The following is a 13,104-nucleotide window of genomic DNA, read 5'->3' as shown; positions in this document are numbered from 1 at the left end:
TAAATAAAAATAGTATTAAAAATCACATTTCTTTTTACAATTATTAATATAATCTAATATATAATATTTTATATAATGTTGATATATTAATGTTAGGAAACTTTACTGTGAAGAAATATTATTTAAAAAAAATACGTTATCACTGAAATAAATATATATCTTTATTTATAGATTAAAAATAACAAAATATATATATAAACTGCCTTTTGTTTAAAAAATTTATAATTGTCATCATATACTTAAGATATGCTTACATATTATGACATATTCTTATACATTGTAACATTCTTAGATAGTTTTACAGATTCCTACAAATTTTTACATATTGTTATATATTTTTACGTATGCTTATACCTTTTTACATATTTTCTTATGTTTTAAAATATTTTTATATATTTTTGCATATTCTTTGATGTAAGCCTATTTGACCAATTTTTTATTATATTTTTATAATAAATGATATTATGAAATAATGTATGTATTTATAATTTATAATTTTATTAATAATTTCAGTTGATATACTGAAAGATTAATAATTACCTATGTATTCATTAAATTCTAAACCTTTATATTATAAATTGATGAATAATAAAGAAAATACTTAGTGAATTTCTGTAGCTTTTGTTGTTATCTACCAGTAAACCATGAACTCTTTAATAGACAATAATGTGTAAATAATCAATTTTTTCCAAAATTATAAGTAGCTTATTTTATTTAATTTTTTATATTTGAGTAATAAAATATTAAAATAATTGATTTCAGTAAAAGACTAAACTTTAATTGTTAAAAGTAAAAATAAAATAGAATCTGAGAGCTTTTAATAGGTTTTATAATCAATACCTTATAGTTCCTACGAATTATGCAATGTTATAATTATTGTCATGTCTTTTACCTTGACAGTGAGACCATTCTAATAAAGTTTTTTTTAATAACTATATGTGCATATATATAAATGAACAAATATATATACAAGTTCCATTCTGTAACTGAAATAGTAACTGAAATTACGTATGCATATGTCATTAAAACATTTTTTATCGAAAACAATACCTTTCTTTAGAAATATTAGATTTACGAAATAGAAAATAAGCTAATTATAATTTTTAGAAACATCAAATTGGTACAGTTAGAAAAACTTTATTTTATTTTCTGCATTTCTTAATAAACCCCTATATAATTCAAGTTCTTCCATCGACTTCATAATTATAAATAGAAACAATTTTGATGTAGGGTGCAAATAAATAATATTTGATATTTTATTGAAAAATATTAAATATTTGTAGAATTTCCTGTCTTTTATATATTATTCATAATAAGTTCTGTTCTTTTATTTAGTAATGATTTTTACATATCTATCAGATATATTCACAATAAAAACTGAATTCATACATACACAATATTATCAAAATATAAAATTATATAAAGTATAAGTTATTATTGATAATCATTTATAAAACGAGTGATGATGTAGGACATAAAACATTTAAATGATCTAACCAAATTAATTTTCTGAAATTGAACTGAAAAAGTTTCACGATTTTGTTTTAATTTTGCCAGTTGTAACTCTAAAAATTTATTTACATTTTATTTATAAAATTTAATAGAATATTTAAACACATCTCATTTAACATTTTGTAGATAAAATATTTAAACGATGTTAATTAATAGCTGTGCATCTATATTAAACAAAACAAACGATATTATAATTTTATACTTGTTAGAATTTAATTTATCTATAGTCACATTTTACAAAATATTTTTTGGTACAGAAGAGTATATATTTTTGTTTTATAAAATTCATAAATAAATTAATTTAATAAATGTGAAATATATTTTATGAATTTTGTTACATTTTAAAAAGTATGTTAATTAAACAATGAAAAATACTTGTATTTGTGTGCTCCAAATTTCATACACTCTTTTTTATTAATTCTGATTACACTTGTACATTTTTATTGCAAACATAATTCAGATATTTGTCAGTTTAATCATATAAAATACCATTTTTTGAAAAAGCAATGAGTTTATAAAAATCAGTTTCATTATTATATTTATATTTTAAGTAAATAATTCAGATACTATTATTGTTTTTATTAAATTCTGTTACATAGCATTTAATTTCAATACTATCCCTACTATTACATGTCTTAAAATTATTTGTTTCTGTCTTTAAGTTGTAATCAAATATTTCTATTAATGATTCAGGTTGATCAAACCACAGGGTATGTTTCTTTTTTATTGGTATCCTCTTTATGGTTTTACATACATAGCATATAGTTTTAATAATTTTCTGTTTTTTTGCCATTAAACGCACTTTAGCCGTCTTTCCAGGTATTAACGGACTTTCACATACTTTGCATATAGAACGTTTGACATTGTGTTCTCTAGAAAAAATTTCTTATTATAATTTTACCTATATAAGACATCTGTTTTAAAATTTTCCTATTTTCATTAAAAAATCTTAATCTTTTAAAAATTTTATTATAATACATAGTGTAATATATATTTTTAAAGAAAATACTTTATATAAAATAAATAAATATCATTTAAAAATATTATTTTTTAAAATTATTATCTGTTTTATAATGTCTAGCTTTTAAAATTTTATTCAGTATTAAAATTACATTGTAAAAAATAATTCATAATTTATAGTAAATATAAATGTTTAGGTTATATTAACTACGTACATGAAATAAAACAAATTAAGAATGAACTAATTGTTTATAATATTTAACATAGACTGTCAATATTTTAAATAAATTTTATAGACTCTTACATTCTAAGTACAGCTTTTTTGGCACATCCTGATAAAATAGAACTGTAATATGATGCCAAAGAGATATTTTGTGACGATACAAATAAACTTGCCTGAAACAAATATATATTCGATTTGCAACATATATTCTATTGAAATTCTATTTATTACGTTGATCAATAAACAATAACATACTTGGTATAAATAATTCATTCTCTCAAATACGTCCTTACCTTGGCAAAGTTTTTCATTAATAGCTGAGAAAAAATTGAATTTAAAAATTAATGTTTATAATTTATCAAATTTTATGGTGATAATCTTAAGACAATTAAATATTTGATTAAAAACATAAAAAAAATTAATTACCCGAAGGCTTTTTCATTGTATATTGAATTTTGAATATTTAATGTTAGAAATAATAAAATACATTAATTATTAAAATTGAAAACTTTTATTACAATTTTCTCTAACAATTCATTAAACCTGAAAACCAATTCCCATGTAATCATAATTTTCTAAGAATAATAAAGTGACACATTTATGTATATTATTAATATACAACCACGCAATACTGTTGCTACAAAGTGTATAACTTACAAATCTAATCTTAGTAAAAAATAGCTTATGTAGGTGGCAGTTAATACTCTTGTTACAGGATAACACAGTAAACTCGAGATATATTTAATAAATTAAAACATTATTTTCATAAACATTGTATTTCATATAGATAAGGAAATTAATTATTATATTTATAAATATTTACTAATTACTTCAAACTAAATGTACATAATAGTTGTTCAATTATTATACCAATTCAAATAATACGAATAGTAAATATAAAGAAAAAATATATAAATAAAATAAAATATTCAAATAGTTTAAGTATAAAGTATTTAAAGAATCTGAATGAAAACATTTAATAAACATGTAAAATTTACAATGATAAAATAATTTACCATTGAAACATAAATCTATTAATGTTACTATTAATGAAACTATAAATGGTTTTTATTAATATTACGTAAAAAAAATTTTTTTTAATTATCAATGTTATTAGCTTATTCTTTATTTTTATGCATGCACAATTTGCTGATTTTTGACAAATAATAATTTAAATTAAATAAGCAATTAAAGTATAATAAGTGACCCAAAACTATTTAAATAGATATTTTGATTATAGAAAGCAGTATTAAACAAATGATTTTTCAACAATAAAAATGTATAATATTAAATTAAGATTTATTTCATATACTAGAAAAAGCATTAATAAGAAAATATTCAAAAGAAATATTTAAAAAGTCTTTAATGTTTGAAAAAAATATATTTTAATAAATATTATAAATAACAGATTAGATTAAAAACTATTCAAAGGGTATTGAGTTTCTATGCAAATTTATTTTAGAAAAACTTTTAATATATAAATATTGGATTACAAAATCAACTACTTTTATGCGTAATAAAATTATAATTTTTATTTATTTAAAAAAGTAATTTTTTTTAATATATTTAATTATTCAAAACTAGTATTAAGATTATCATATTGAATTCTATTTAACAATGATTATTGCCAAACATTATTCAAAACATATATTATATATTAGTAGATTATTTCAAAATATTACATATTTTGAATATTATGTAAAATTTCAAACAAATTTTTTGTATAAATTGAAATAATTTTATTTAATATAAATATTGAAAAACAATATTTTTGAAAAAAATTAATTTCCATAAAAATATTACAAATAAATAACTTAAATATTTAAATCATAACAATAGCGATAAGAAAGAAAATAAACAGTTAAAATTATGTAAAGATATGTATATTCTTTAAACATCTAGAAACATTTAGCTTCATTATGCTAAATGTATTTACACATTGCACTACTCTTTGACTACACTCCATTGTTTTAAACTTTGTCCAGGAATATATAGGGATTATATAAGTGCATGAAAGTACAGAGGGACAAAAATCAATGATTGTATCAGAGGACAAAATGAATTAACAGTGGCACTAGTTTCATATTTGTATTCATATTTGTAATTTTGTTGTTATCTAAAGATCTAAGTAAAAATCTAAAAATTAGCATTCACAGATAAAGTTTTTACTAGTGTATATGTAAAGTTGAGTGCATTTTATGCAAATAGAAGAATCTTAAATGTATCAGTCTAATAAATTTGCATTAAGAGACTTCTGCAAGCTTATTTACTATTCTACCTGTAGTAGTAATTAACTTTTGCAATAGAAACATTTTTTTTGTTTTATTTAAGAAATATTTGTTCTATAGAAACATTTTCATTATTTAGCTATATTTAAAATATTTAATGTAACCATTAATTTTAGCAAGTTCAAACTGTTTTTATTGATGAATAGTAAAAATAATGCATTGTTATTAAAATACAAATATTTAAATTAAAATATAAAACTTGCAAGGGCATTGGTAATACAGAACTCCAGAATCAACTTAAATACAAATTATTTCTTGTTTGAAATGCATCAAATAAAATATGAGTTTACACATGATGCATTTGAACACGTGCATACTTCTGAGTGGCATTTTATTTGTTAACCAATTACATGTATAATTATACACTTTTTTCAAAATTTTCCCCTCTTTAGTATTAAAAGTCCAAGTGTTCATTATTAATATTTGTATCCAATGTTCTATAGGATACACACAAATCACATTCTTTATTTTATTTTTTCTTCATTTTTATATTTTATACTATCGTTTACTCAGTTGCTTCTTGTAACATGTGCAATATGTAAACTGTTGAGTGCAAAAGTTGCTTTTATTTATTTTTTTGTAATTCTTTTCTTTATAATTTACATATTTTCTATTGTAATAAAGGTGTGAAAGCACAAAGTAAAATGCACATCATATATCCATCGGATACAATCTTTTCAACATGAAGATATCATATTCCAAAGTTTTAATAAGTCCTTAGTACTCACAAAGATTTAGTAATGTTATTAAATAATCTTTTACCCCACCAAGATTCTAGATCGAATGGCTTGAAATCTAAAAAATAATAAAAATATTAAAGTTAAAAGAAAGTAATTCATTAAAAAAAAGAGTAATAAATTCAAAATAAAGTGATAAAATTTGTTATTAATGTCTATTAAGGTAATTTATTAATTATTAATTTGGGTATATTAATATAACAATAATTCACTAACATAAAATTTCTAATTTATTGATTAAATAATATATCATTTTTCATAATATAAACTTGTATTTCTATTTATGAATAAGCTTAAAAATATAAAAGGAATAAAAGAAAAATTAATTATATATATCGTATAGAGTTTACTTTACATTAAAATTAATTTATAAAATATATACACTAATACATTTAAGATACATAGATTATGTCATATTTAAATTTTATTGAATTTTGAAAACTAAATTATTCAATATATTCAGTTCATACCTTGTAAAACATTATTTGGCTCTCCATCATTGTAGTAAACTATAGTTTCTAAAAATTGATAAGAACTGCAATAAGTATATTGATTTAAAATTTTAAATATTAGAAATTTATAAAATATTTTGAAACATTATCTACAAATATACATTTTATTTAGTTACAATTTATAATAATTATATTTTTATTAAATTTTTAAAAACATTTGATGATTCATTTTATATAATTTCATATTTTCCAAACAAACCTTTTACTCTTTAATTTAAAATAAACTTTAATTTAAAATAAACGATTAAATTAAAAAAAATTTTATAATTACAACATTTATTTCAACCAAATGACAAGCATATAAGCTTGCGTACAATTGGTTTATTTAGTCATGCAAAGAAGAAAATGAATTTTAACTAAAATAATAGGAAAACACCATACACGAAAATAATAAAATTATGTTTTATAGATATATTATCATATCAATCAAATTCTAATTTTAAAATGATTAATTTATTATTGTTATTCATTGAATTATAATATAAAAAGAAGTACAATAACATATAAATAGTAAATAGGAATACCGTTAGAAGAAGACTCATAAGGATCTGAATCATCCGAGGATAAACATCTCTGTCTGGCATTTATTTGATTCCATGCTGTAAATATAAAATAGGTTCTAAATATTTGAAAAATTTTAAATAAAAATTTTACTTACATTCATAAACAAACTTAATTAATTCTTCATGTTGTGGTGTAATAACTTCTTGTCTTGTGCGATGCCTTTGTAAACTTGGTTTCAACTTACTGCTTGTATAAAAAACTGGTTTGGGAATATTCCTTTTGAAAGGTAGAAAAATTGAAATGAACAATTACTTTTTTAGTAACTTAGAAATAATATTAATTTTTTAATATACATTTCATTGTAATATTTTAATGAAATAATAACATACATAATAACATAATATAATATAATAATAACAACATAATAACATATACAGACCGAATAATTTTATCTTCTTCAGAACCATCTTCTTCGGGATCACTTTTTCGGGATAAGTCCCGAAAATTGTCTAATCTTTCTAATTTTTGATTAATTCCTGAAAATTTAAGAATATTCAATTAACTCATTTGTTCATATTGAATTACATATATTTATAAACATTCAATGCATTTTCGACTTCAATGCATAAATTTCATAATATATAAAACATGAAATATGAAACAGTTAAGAAATCTAATAAAATCATACAATTTATAAAAAATACAATTCTTGAATTTATAATTTAAAAAGTCTACAAGAAAAGTAAATAAATGAAAAGTAAATTATTTATACAAATTTTTAATAGAGAGATAATATCATAATTATATTTTAAAATAATGATATAACATTTGTGGTCTTTATTAATTATATTTCTATATCATAATCACTGCTTAATAATATTGTCTTACCCCGACGTGTCTTGGCAACAATTTTGCTGGGCCCCTTTGACACTGTATACATGTTTTTATTTCTGTATCCCTGTCGATCCTATTGTTAACTGATACAACACACCTGTTGTTAGAGTACTCAATTATAATAAGAGCTATTATTTGTTCACTTTACTTTACTACTCCCTAAAAGACAGTTTTATTATATCCACGAATGATAACACATATGTATATTGTGTATGGTCAAAACTTTTTCTCTAATTATCAAGATATACTTCGCCAGAATCTATTGATAAGGTTTCTTGTAGTCCGTATTTTAATTTAAGTCTTCTATGCAAGTAAAGGCTGAATACAATAAGCCAGTAAATAAATATAAAAACTAAGATTTTTTAAAAGTGATAAAGATAGAGATAATGATTGTAATTGTTATGGTAATAGGAATGGTAATAGTAATAATAATAGTGATAGTGATAATGATAATGATAGTGGGTGATTGAGATAGTAATAGTGACTGTAAAAGTGAAATCGAGTGTGAAAGTAAAAGTAAGATCTGGTAACAAAATAAGTGAATATGAGAGTGCGGAGTGTGTTTGACAAATAAAAAGCAAAAATAAGACAGCGGTACCTTGAAAAAAAACGATACGACAGAATAAAAAGAAAGGAAGTTTAAGTAAATACTATTGTATGTAAAAATTTGTGCGCCACATGGGTACATATGCGTTTAACAGCAACAGCAAACAGAATAAAGATTACGTGAGCAGGCTGCGAAGAAAACGCGTGCGCACATGCAATGTATAAGAACACACGTGACTATAGCAGAAGAAAGCAATTGAATTCCATTTTTATTTTTCACTTAAAAAACGGATATATATTAAACTACAAAACAATGTTATAGTTTCAAAATCGTACATTATTTATTTAAAAATTTTCGTATATATTTAAATTTGAAATAGGTTGCAGATGTAATTATATATCACTTATCCAAAAATATTTAAGTATAAAACAATTTTGTTTCATTAATGTTAAATACATGGATCAATCTTTTTTTAATTTAAAGTCAAAATTTAATCAAATTCCATTTGAAATGTATATTTAAGAATTTATAAGTTTATATAATTTAAAATAAGTTTTGCTCCAGATTTCTATATTTAAAGAAATTTTACTACAAAGTAAATATTTTTAAGATAAGATTCATTACATCATTGATAGTATTTTGGTTAAAATGATGTGACGTTTTATAAATTTTGAAGTATCACCAAAGACTTATATTGAAAATCAATAATTGTAATACCGAATAAATTATGAAATACTTTTTTAATAAAATAATTAATTAAAATTTATAAAAAATTATCCTTTATTTAAAAATTTCAATATCAAAACTAATGGTAAATATGTCTTCTGCTTTACCGCACGAACCATATTGCTGTTTCGATATTATAAAAATACCTTAATTCTAAATACGTTATTTGCCTTTTAACAGTGCTATTAACACCAAATATTATATATGCATTTAGTTCTGAATTAATTTAGTATATTGGAAGACATTTCAGATATATATATATATATATATATATATAGATATATTATATTCCAAATACATTTATATAGATCTGTTTTAAAAATTAAGGCAAATAATGTATGAATGTTTTGCATAAAGTAATATTATTTTCTCCTAAAGAATGTTTCTAACTTACTCAGCAATTGTAAATGTCCACATATTCTAAAGTAAGTTATATCACTATATACGAGATAACCTTAAATTTTATTATATTTAATATGTATGCTGCATTTTCATATAAATTTTTACAAATAAATTAACATTGTTAAGTTAGTTACATATAAAAGCATTATCTTTTACTAAAAATATTTTCTTATGAATTAATGAGACTATGCGTAGTTGTTAAAATATTTATTTAATTTGTAAAACAATTAAATTGTTCAATACACATATTTATCCAATATTAATAGCTTTATTATCTTAATAACATTATTAAAATCAAGTAATATAGCCATCTATATATTTGTAACAATCAAGTAATGGTTGATTAAAATTTTCAGATTATCTTAAACTAGTAATGCCTAAAACATTCTAGTGAGATGCATATGAATGTACAATATTATTATAATTCAATCATAAAAAAAATTAATTTTGATATCCAAACTAAAACTTTATTATCTTATCAACAATTTAATCATGACTACAGTGGAAACACCTTTTATTCGTACTATAGAATGGGATATGATGGACAAAACAAAATTTTACCCTTTAAGTATGCTTTCTTCTTTCTCAGTACGATGCTGCCTTTATCCCCTTACACTTATCAAAACGCGTCTTCAAATACAGCGAAGAAGTCATATGTATACAGGTAGAATATGAACAAATTTACATGACCTAACTATAATTAATTTCAATTAACTCTTTTAGGTATGATAGATGCTTATCGAAAAATTTACAAACTGGAGGGCATTTCTGGTCTGTACCGAGGCTTTTGGATCAGTTCAATTCAGATAGTTTCAGGAGTATTTTATGTCTCAACTTATGAAGGTGTAAGACACATTTTAAATCAAGATATTATGACAGCACAACTTGATTCTAGAATAAAAGCTCTCATTGGAGGAGGAGCAGCCAGTGTTATTAGCCAAACTATTGTAGTTCCATTTGATATATTAAGTCAACATTTAATGGTACTTGGAGCTAGTTTTAAGCATGGAAAATTGGCTTTTGATAAGGTAATTTATTAAATATTTATAAGAATTCATTTATTGTTTATATTATACAATAACATTTATTTTCTTTATATAGACTGGTATGAATCCATTAGGACTAACACTAGAAGTTGGTAGGTCTCGAGCACAACTTTCTACAGAAATTATACGACTTATATACCAACAAGACGGACTTAAAGGTTTTTACCGTGGATATGTTGCGTCTCTTTGTGCTTATGTTCCAAACAGTGCATTATGGTGGGGACTATATACCACTTATCAAGGTCTACAGATTATTTTATTTAAATAAAAATGAAAATTTATAAAATATAATATACTAATAGTATTGGAAATTATTTACTCTTCTAGTTATTTAGTTCTTTTCTTCACTTTAATTTATTAAATTAGATATACAAATAATATTCAAAAAATATATTAAAATAAGATCATAAATTCATAAAGATATAAATAACATTAAAATACTTTTAATATTCAATAATTTTTGATAGATTAATTCTAATTTAATGTTATAATTTTATCGATCTAATTACTAACTGATTCATGATAAAAAATTCATTGAACATAAAATAGATACAATTTCAATACCTCATTTACTTTATTTAATTAAAATTAGTTCTATTTAATAAAAATATAACTGAAGAAAATAAACAATGTAAATATTAATTAAATAAATTAAATGAAATACTATATTTGATTCTTTATAGATGAATTGATAAAGACACTTCCTAACTGGGTATCCCATTTACTAATTCAATCGATTGCTGCAACCATGGGTGGTTTTACAACAACAATAATAACAAATCCATTGGATGTGGTTCGGGCTAGATTACAAGTGCAAAGATTGGACAGTATGTGTAATGCATTCAGACTGCTATGGCTTGAAGAAGGGCTACTCATGTTTACCAAGGGTTTGTCAGCTCGATTAGTGCAGTCAGCGTGTTTCAGTTTTTCAATTATTTTAGGGTATGAAACTATAAAAAGAGTTAGTATTCATGAGGAATATAAGAGTTACATAAGATGGTGAATTAATACAATGAGCAATGAATACACATATACACTATATATATATATATATATATATATATATATATATATGGTGTATATATTTATTTGCGTATTACCTTATTTTAATACGAGAGTATCATTCCATTTAGATTTTTAACTGACCAAGTGGTAAGAAAATTACTTAATTTAAGTAATTAATTTCTTGAACTATAATAGGATTCAATCTATTCATATAATTGAACTGTGGTTACATGCAGTCTAAATAAAAGCGTTTTTAAAATAATTGTTTTTATTATAAATGAATATTTACTATTTTTTATTTAAAACCACATTTTTTCAGTACATACTTACTTCTTCTGTAAAGCGTGCTTCATGTAATAAATAAACTATTCTTAGGAGTTAACAAATATATAGATCTAAAAATATAGTATACACATGTATATAATGTTGCAAACAACTAATTATTTAAAAGATTTGAAATTGCAGATGATTTTAGTTAAAGAAATCATAAATAATCAATATGTGTAAATATTTTCATTCTAATAGAAAAAATATAATTATTCATTATTACTCTAATTTGAAAATTTTTATTTAAAGCATTTTGTTAAAAAATATGTAGTATGTAAAAGCCTTAAATTATTTTCTTGTATTACTATAGATAAATAGAAACAATTAAAATAAGTTGTAAAAATAATTAAATTTACTTAAAATAATCTAATTTAATAATCCATCAGCAGTTCAAAATTATTAGCTATTTCTAATAAATAATATTATAATAAATAATATTAATACTAATGTAATAGTAAATAAAAAGCATGCATTTACAAATTAATATAAGAATTATAATATACATTTTTTACATTAACCGAATTTATTGTATATAAATGTTTTTATAAAATACTGAATAGAATTTGCATTAGATTGAAGCATGTTGAAAATATATATTAAGCCAAAGTTTATAATAATGATTATAATTACTAATGAATTTTAAATTGTGGTACTAATGTGTGTAAACTATTAAAACTAATACATGTTATAACAAAAGTATTAAAAAAAAATAAAGATTTTTAAACATGAAATTTATGCGTGTATGTATGATCAGTATAATTTGTAGTAGTCAATTTTATACATTTGGCTGATGTAATAAATTTTGTACATTTATAAATTTTCAATCCTCATAGCTAGTCAAATAATATTCAAAAGTTTAATGATAAATTTGATTTTCTTTAACACGATTAAGTTTTGACTTTTTTAAATATTAATCAATTTATAAAATTATTTATATATTTATATATATTAATTAATACATTTATCTATGGAAAATAATAATAAACAATAAATGTTTCTTATTAAGAGTAATGTATTTATCTTATTCAAAAAATCATCATTATTAATTACTATAAAAAAAATCTGTATAAAAAGTGTATATTTTAAATATAATATAAATAAAACGTTACAAATTATAATTTTTGTATGAATAAATTTTAATCTTTAATTCTACATTTATTTTAAAATTGGTATATAGGTCAAAATAAGTGATAAATATACTTAATAATATAAGATTGTTCAATTTTCATAATATTTCATAAATATGGTATATACGAATTATTTGTATATTTATACCTATTTTTAACTATTAATCATATTAATTTTTCATAATAATTTACAACTAATTAACTCTACTTATATATAGTTAGTAGGATAAAAATAATTCAGATATTTATTGATGCAAATATTTGCTAATATTTTGAACCATTCCTTTTATTAAA

The 13,104-nt window shown here is 21.1% G+C and overlaps 3 protein-coding genes across 3 annotated transcripts; 1 reads left to right on the top strand and 2 right to left on the bottom strand.

The window, feature by feature from the left end:
• Window positions 1-1,544: 1,544 nt before the first annotated feature.
• On the bottom strand, window positions 1,545-3,152 carry Rpp21 (ribonuclease P protein subunit Rpp21). The gene is made up of 5 exons (XM_011505155.1): window positions 3,122-3,152; window positions 2,951-3,012; window positions 2,777-2,868; window positions 2,108-2,384; window positions 1,545-1,565 (listed from the first exon to the last, which is right to left on the bottom strand). The coding sequence occupies exons 1-5, from the start codon at window positions 3,135-3,137 to the stop codon at window positions 1,545-1,547; spliced, it is 468 nt and encodes a 155-aa protein (XP_011503457.1). The 5' UTR covers window positions 3,138-3,152.
• Window positions 3,153-4,562: 1,410 nt separating this feature from the next.
• Window positions 4,563-7,865, bottom strand: LOC105363802 (protein FAM195A). The gene is made up of 6 exons (XM_011501597.1): window positions 7,625-7,865; window positions 7,176-7,272; window positions 6,891-7,012; window positions 6,757-6,831; window positions 6,191-6,238; window positions 4,563-5,778 (listed from the first exon to the last, which is right to left on the bottom strand). Exons 1-6 carry the CDS (start codon window positions 7,674-7,676, stop codon window positions 5,708-5,710), a joined length of 465 nt encoding a protein of 154 aa, XP_011499899.1. The 5' UTR covers window positions 7,677-7,865; the 3' UTR covers window positions 4,563-5,707.
• Window positions 7,866-9,248: 1,383 nt separating this feature from the next.
• Window positions 9,249-11,415, top strand: LOC105363795 (solute carrier family 25 member 44). The gene is made up of 5 exons (XM_011501584.1): window positions 9,249-9,328; window positions 9,662-9,969; window positions 10,029-10,333; window positions 10,407-10,593; window positions 11,035-11,415. Exons 2-5 carry the CDS (start codon window positions 9,798-9,800, stop codon window positions 11,352-11,354), a joined length of 984 nt encoding a protein of 327 aa, XP_011499886.1. The 5' UTR covers window positions 9,249-9,328; window positions 9,662-9,797; the 3' UTR covers window positions 11,355-11,415.
• The last annotated feature ends 1,689 nt before the right edge of the window (window positions 11,416-13,104 follow it).

This window comes from Ceratosolen solmsi, unplaced genomic scaffold (genome assembly GCF_000503995.2).
Source record: "Ceratosolen solmsi marchali unplaced genomic scaffold, CerSol_1.0 scaffold10, whole genome shotgun sequence".
In the NCBI taxonomy this organism is placed as follows: domain Eukaryota; kingdom Metazoa; phylum Arthropoda; class Insecta; order Hymenoptera; family Agaonidae; genus Ceratosolen; species Ceratosolen solmsi.
The sequence above is the reverse complement of the archived record's forward strand: the minus strand, read 5'-3'. Positions and strand labels throughout refer to the sequence as shown.

Bases quoted from the DNA above. Each gene is read 5' to 3' on its own strand.
- LOC105363795 (XM_011501584.1), top strand. From the start codon at position 9,798: ATGACTACAGTGGAAACACCTTTTATTCGTACTATAGAATGGGATATG. The intron at 9,970-10,028 runs GTAGAATATGAA...TAACTCTTTTAG, and splicing joins AAGAAGTCATATGTATACAG to GTATGATAGATGCTTATCGA. The intron at 10,594-11,034 runs GTCTACAGATTA...GATTCTTTATAG, and splicing joins ACTATATACCACTTATCAAG to ATGAATTGATAAAGACACTT.
- LOC105363802 (XM_011501597.1), bottom strand. From the start codon at position 7,676: ATGTATACAGTGTCAAAGGGGCCCAGCAAAATTGTTGCCAAGACACGT. The intron at 7,273-7,624 runs GTAAGACAATAT...TTAAATTTTCAG, and splicing joins TGTTGCCAAGACACGTCGGG to GAATTAATCAAAAATTAGAA. The intron at 6,239-6,756 runs GTATTCCTATTT...ATCAATTTTTAG, and splicing joins TTATGAGTCTTCTTCTAACG to AAACTATAGTTTACTACAAT.
- Rpp21 (XM_011505155.1), bottom strand. The intron at 2,869-2,950 runs GTATGTTATTGT...TATTTGTTTCAG, and splicing joins GAATGAATTATTTATACCAA to GCAAGTTTATTTGTATCGTC. The intron at 1,566-2,107 runs GTAACAGAATTT...ATAAATTTTTAG, and splicing joins GTATTGAAATTAAATGCTAT to AGTTACAACTGGCAAAATTA.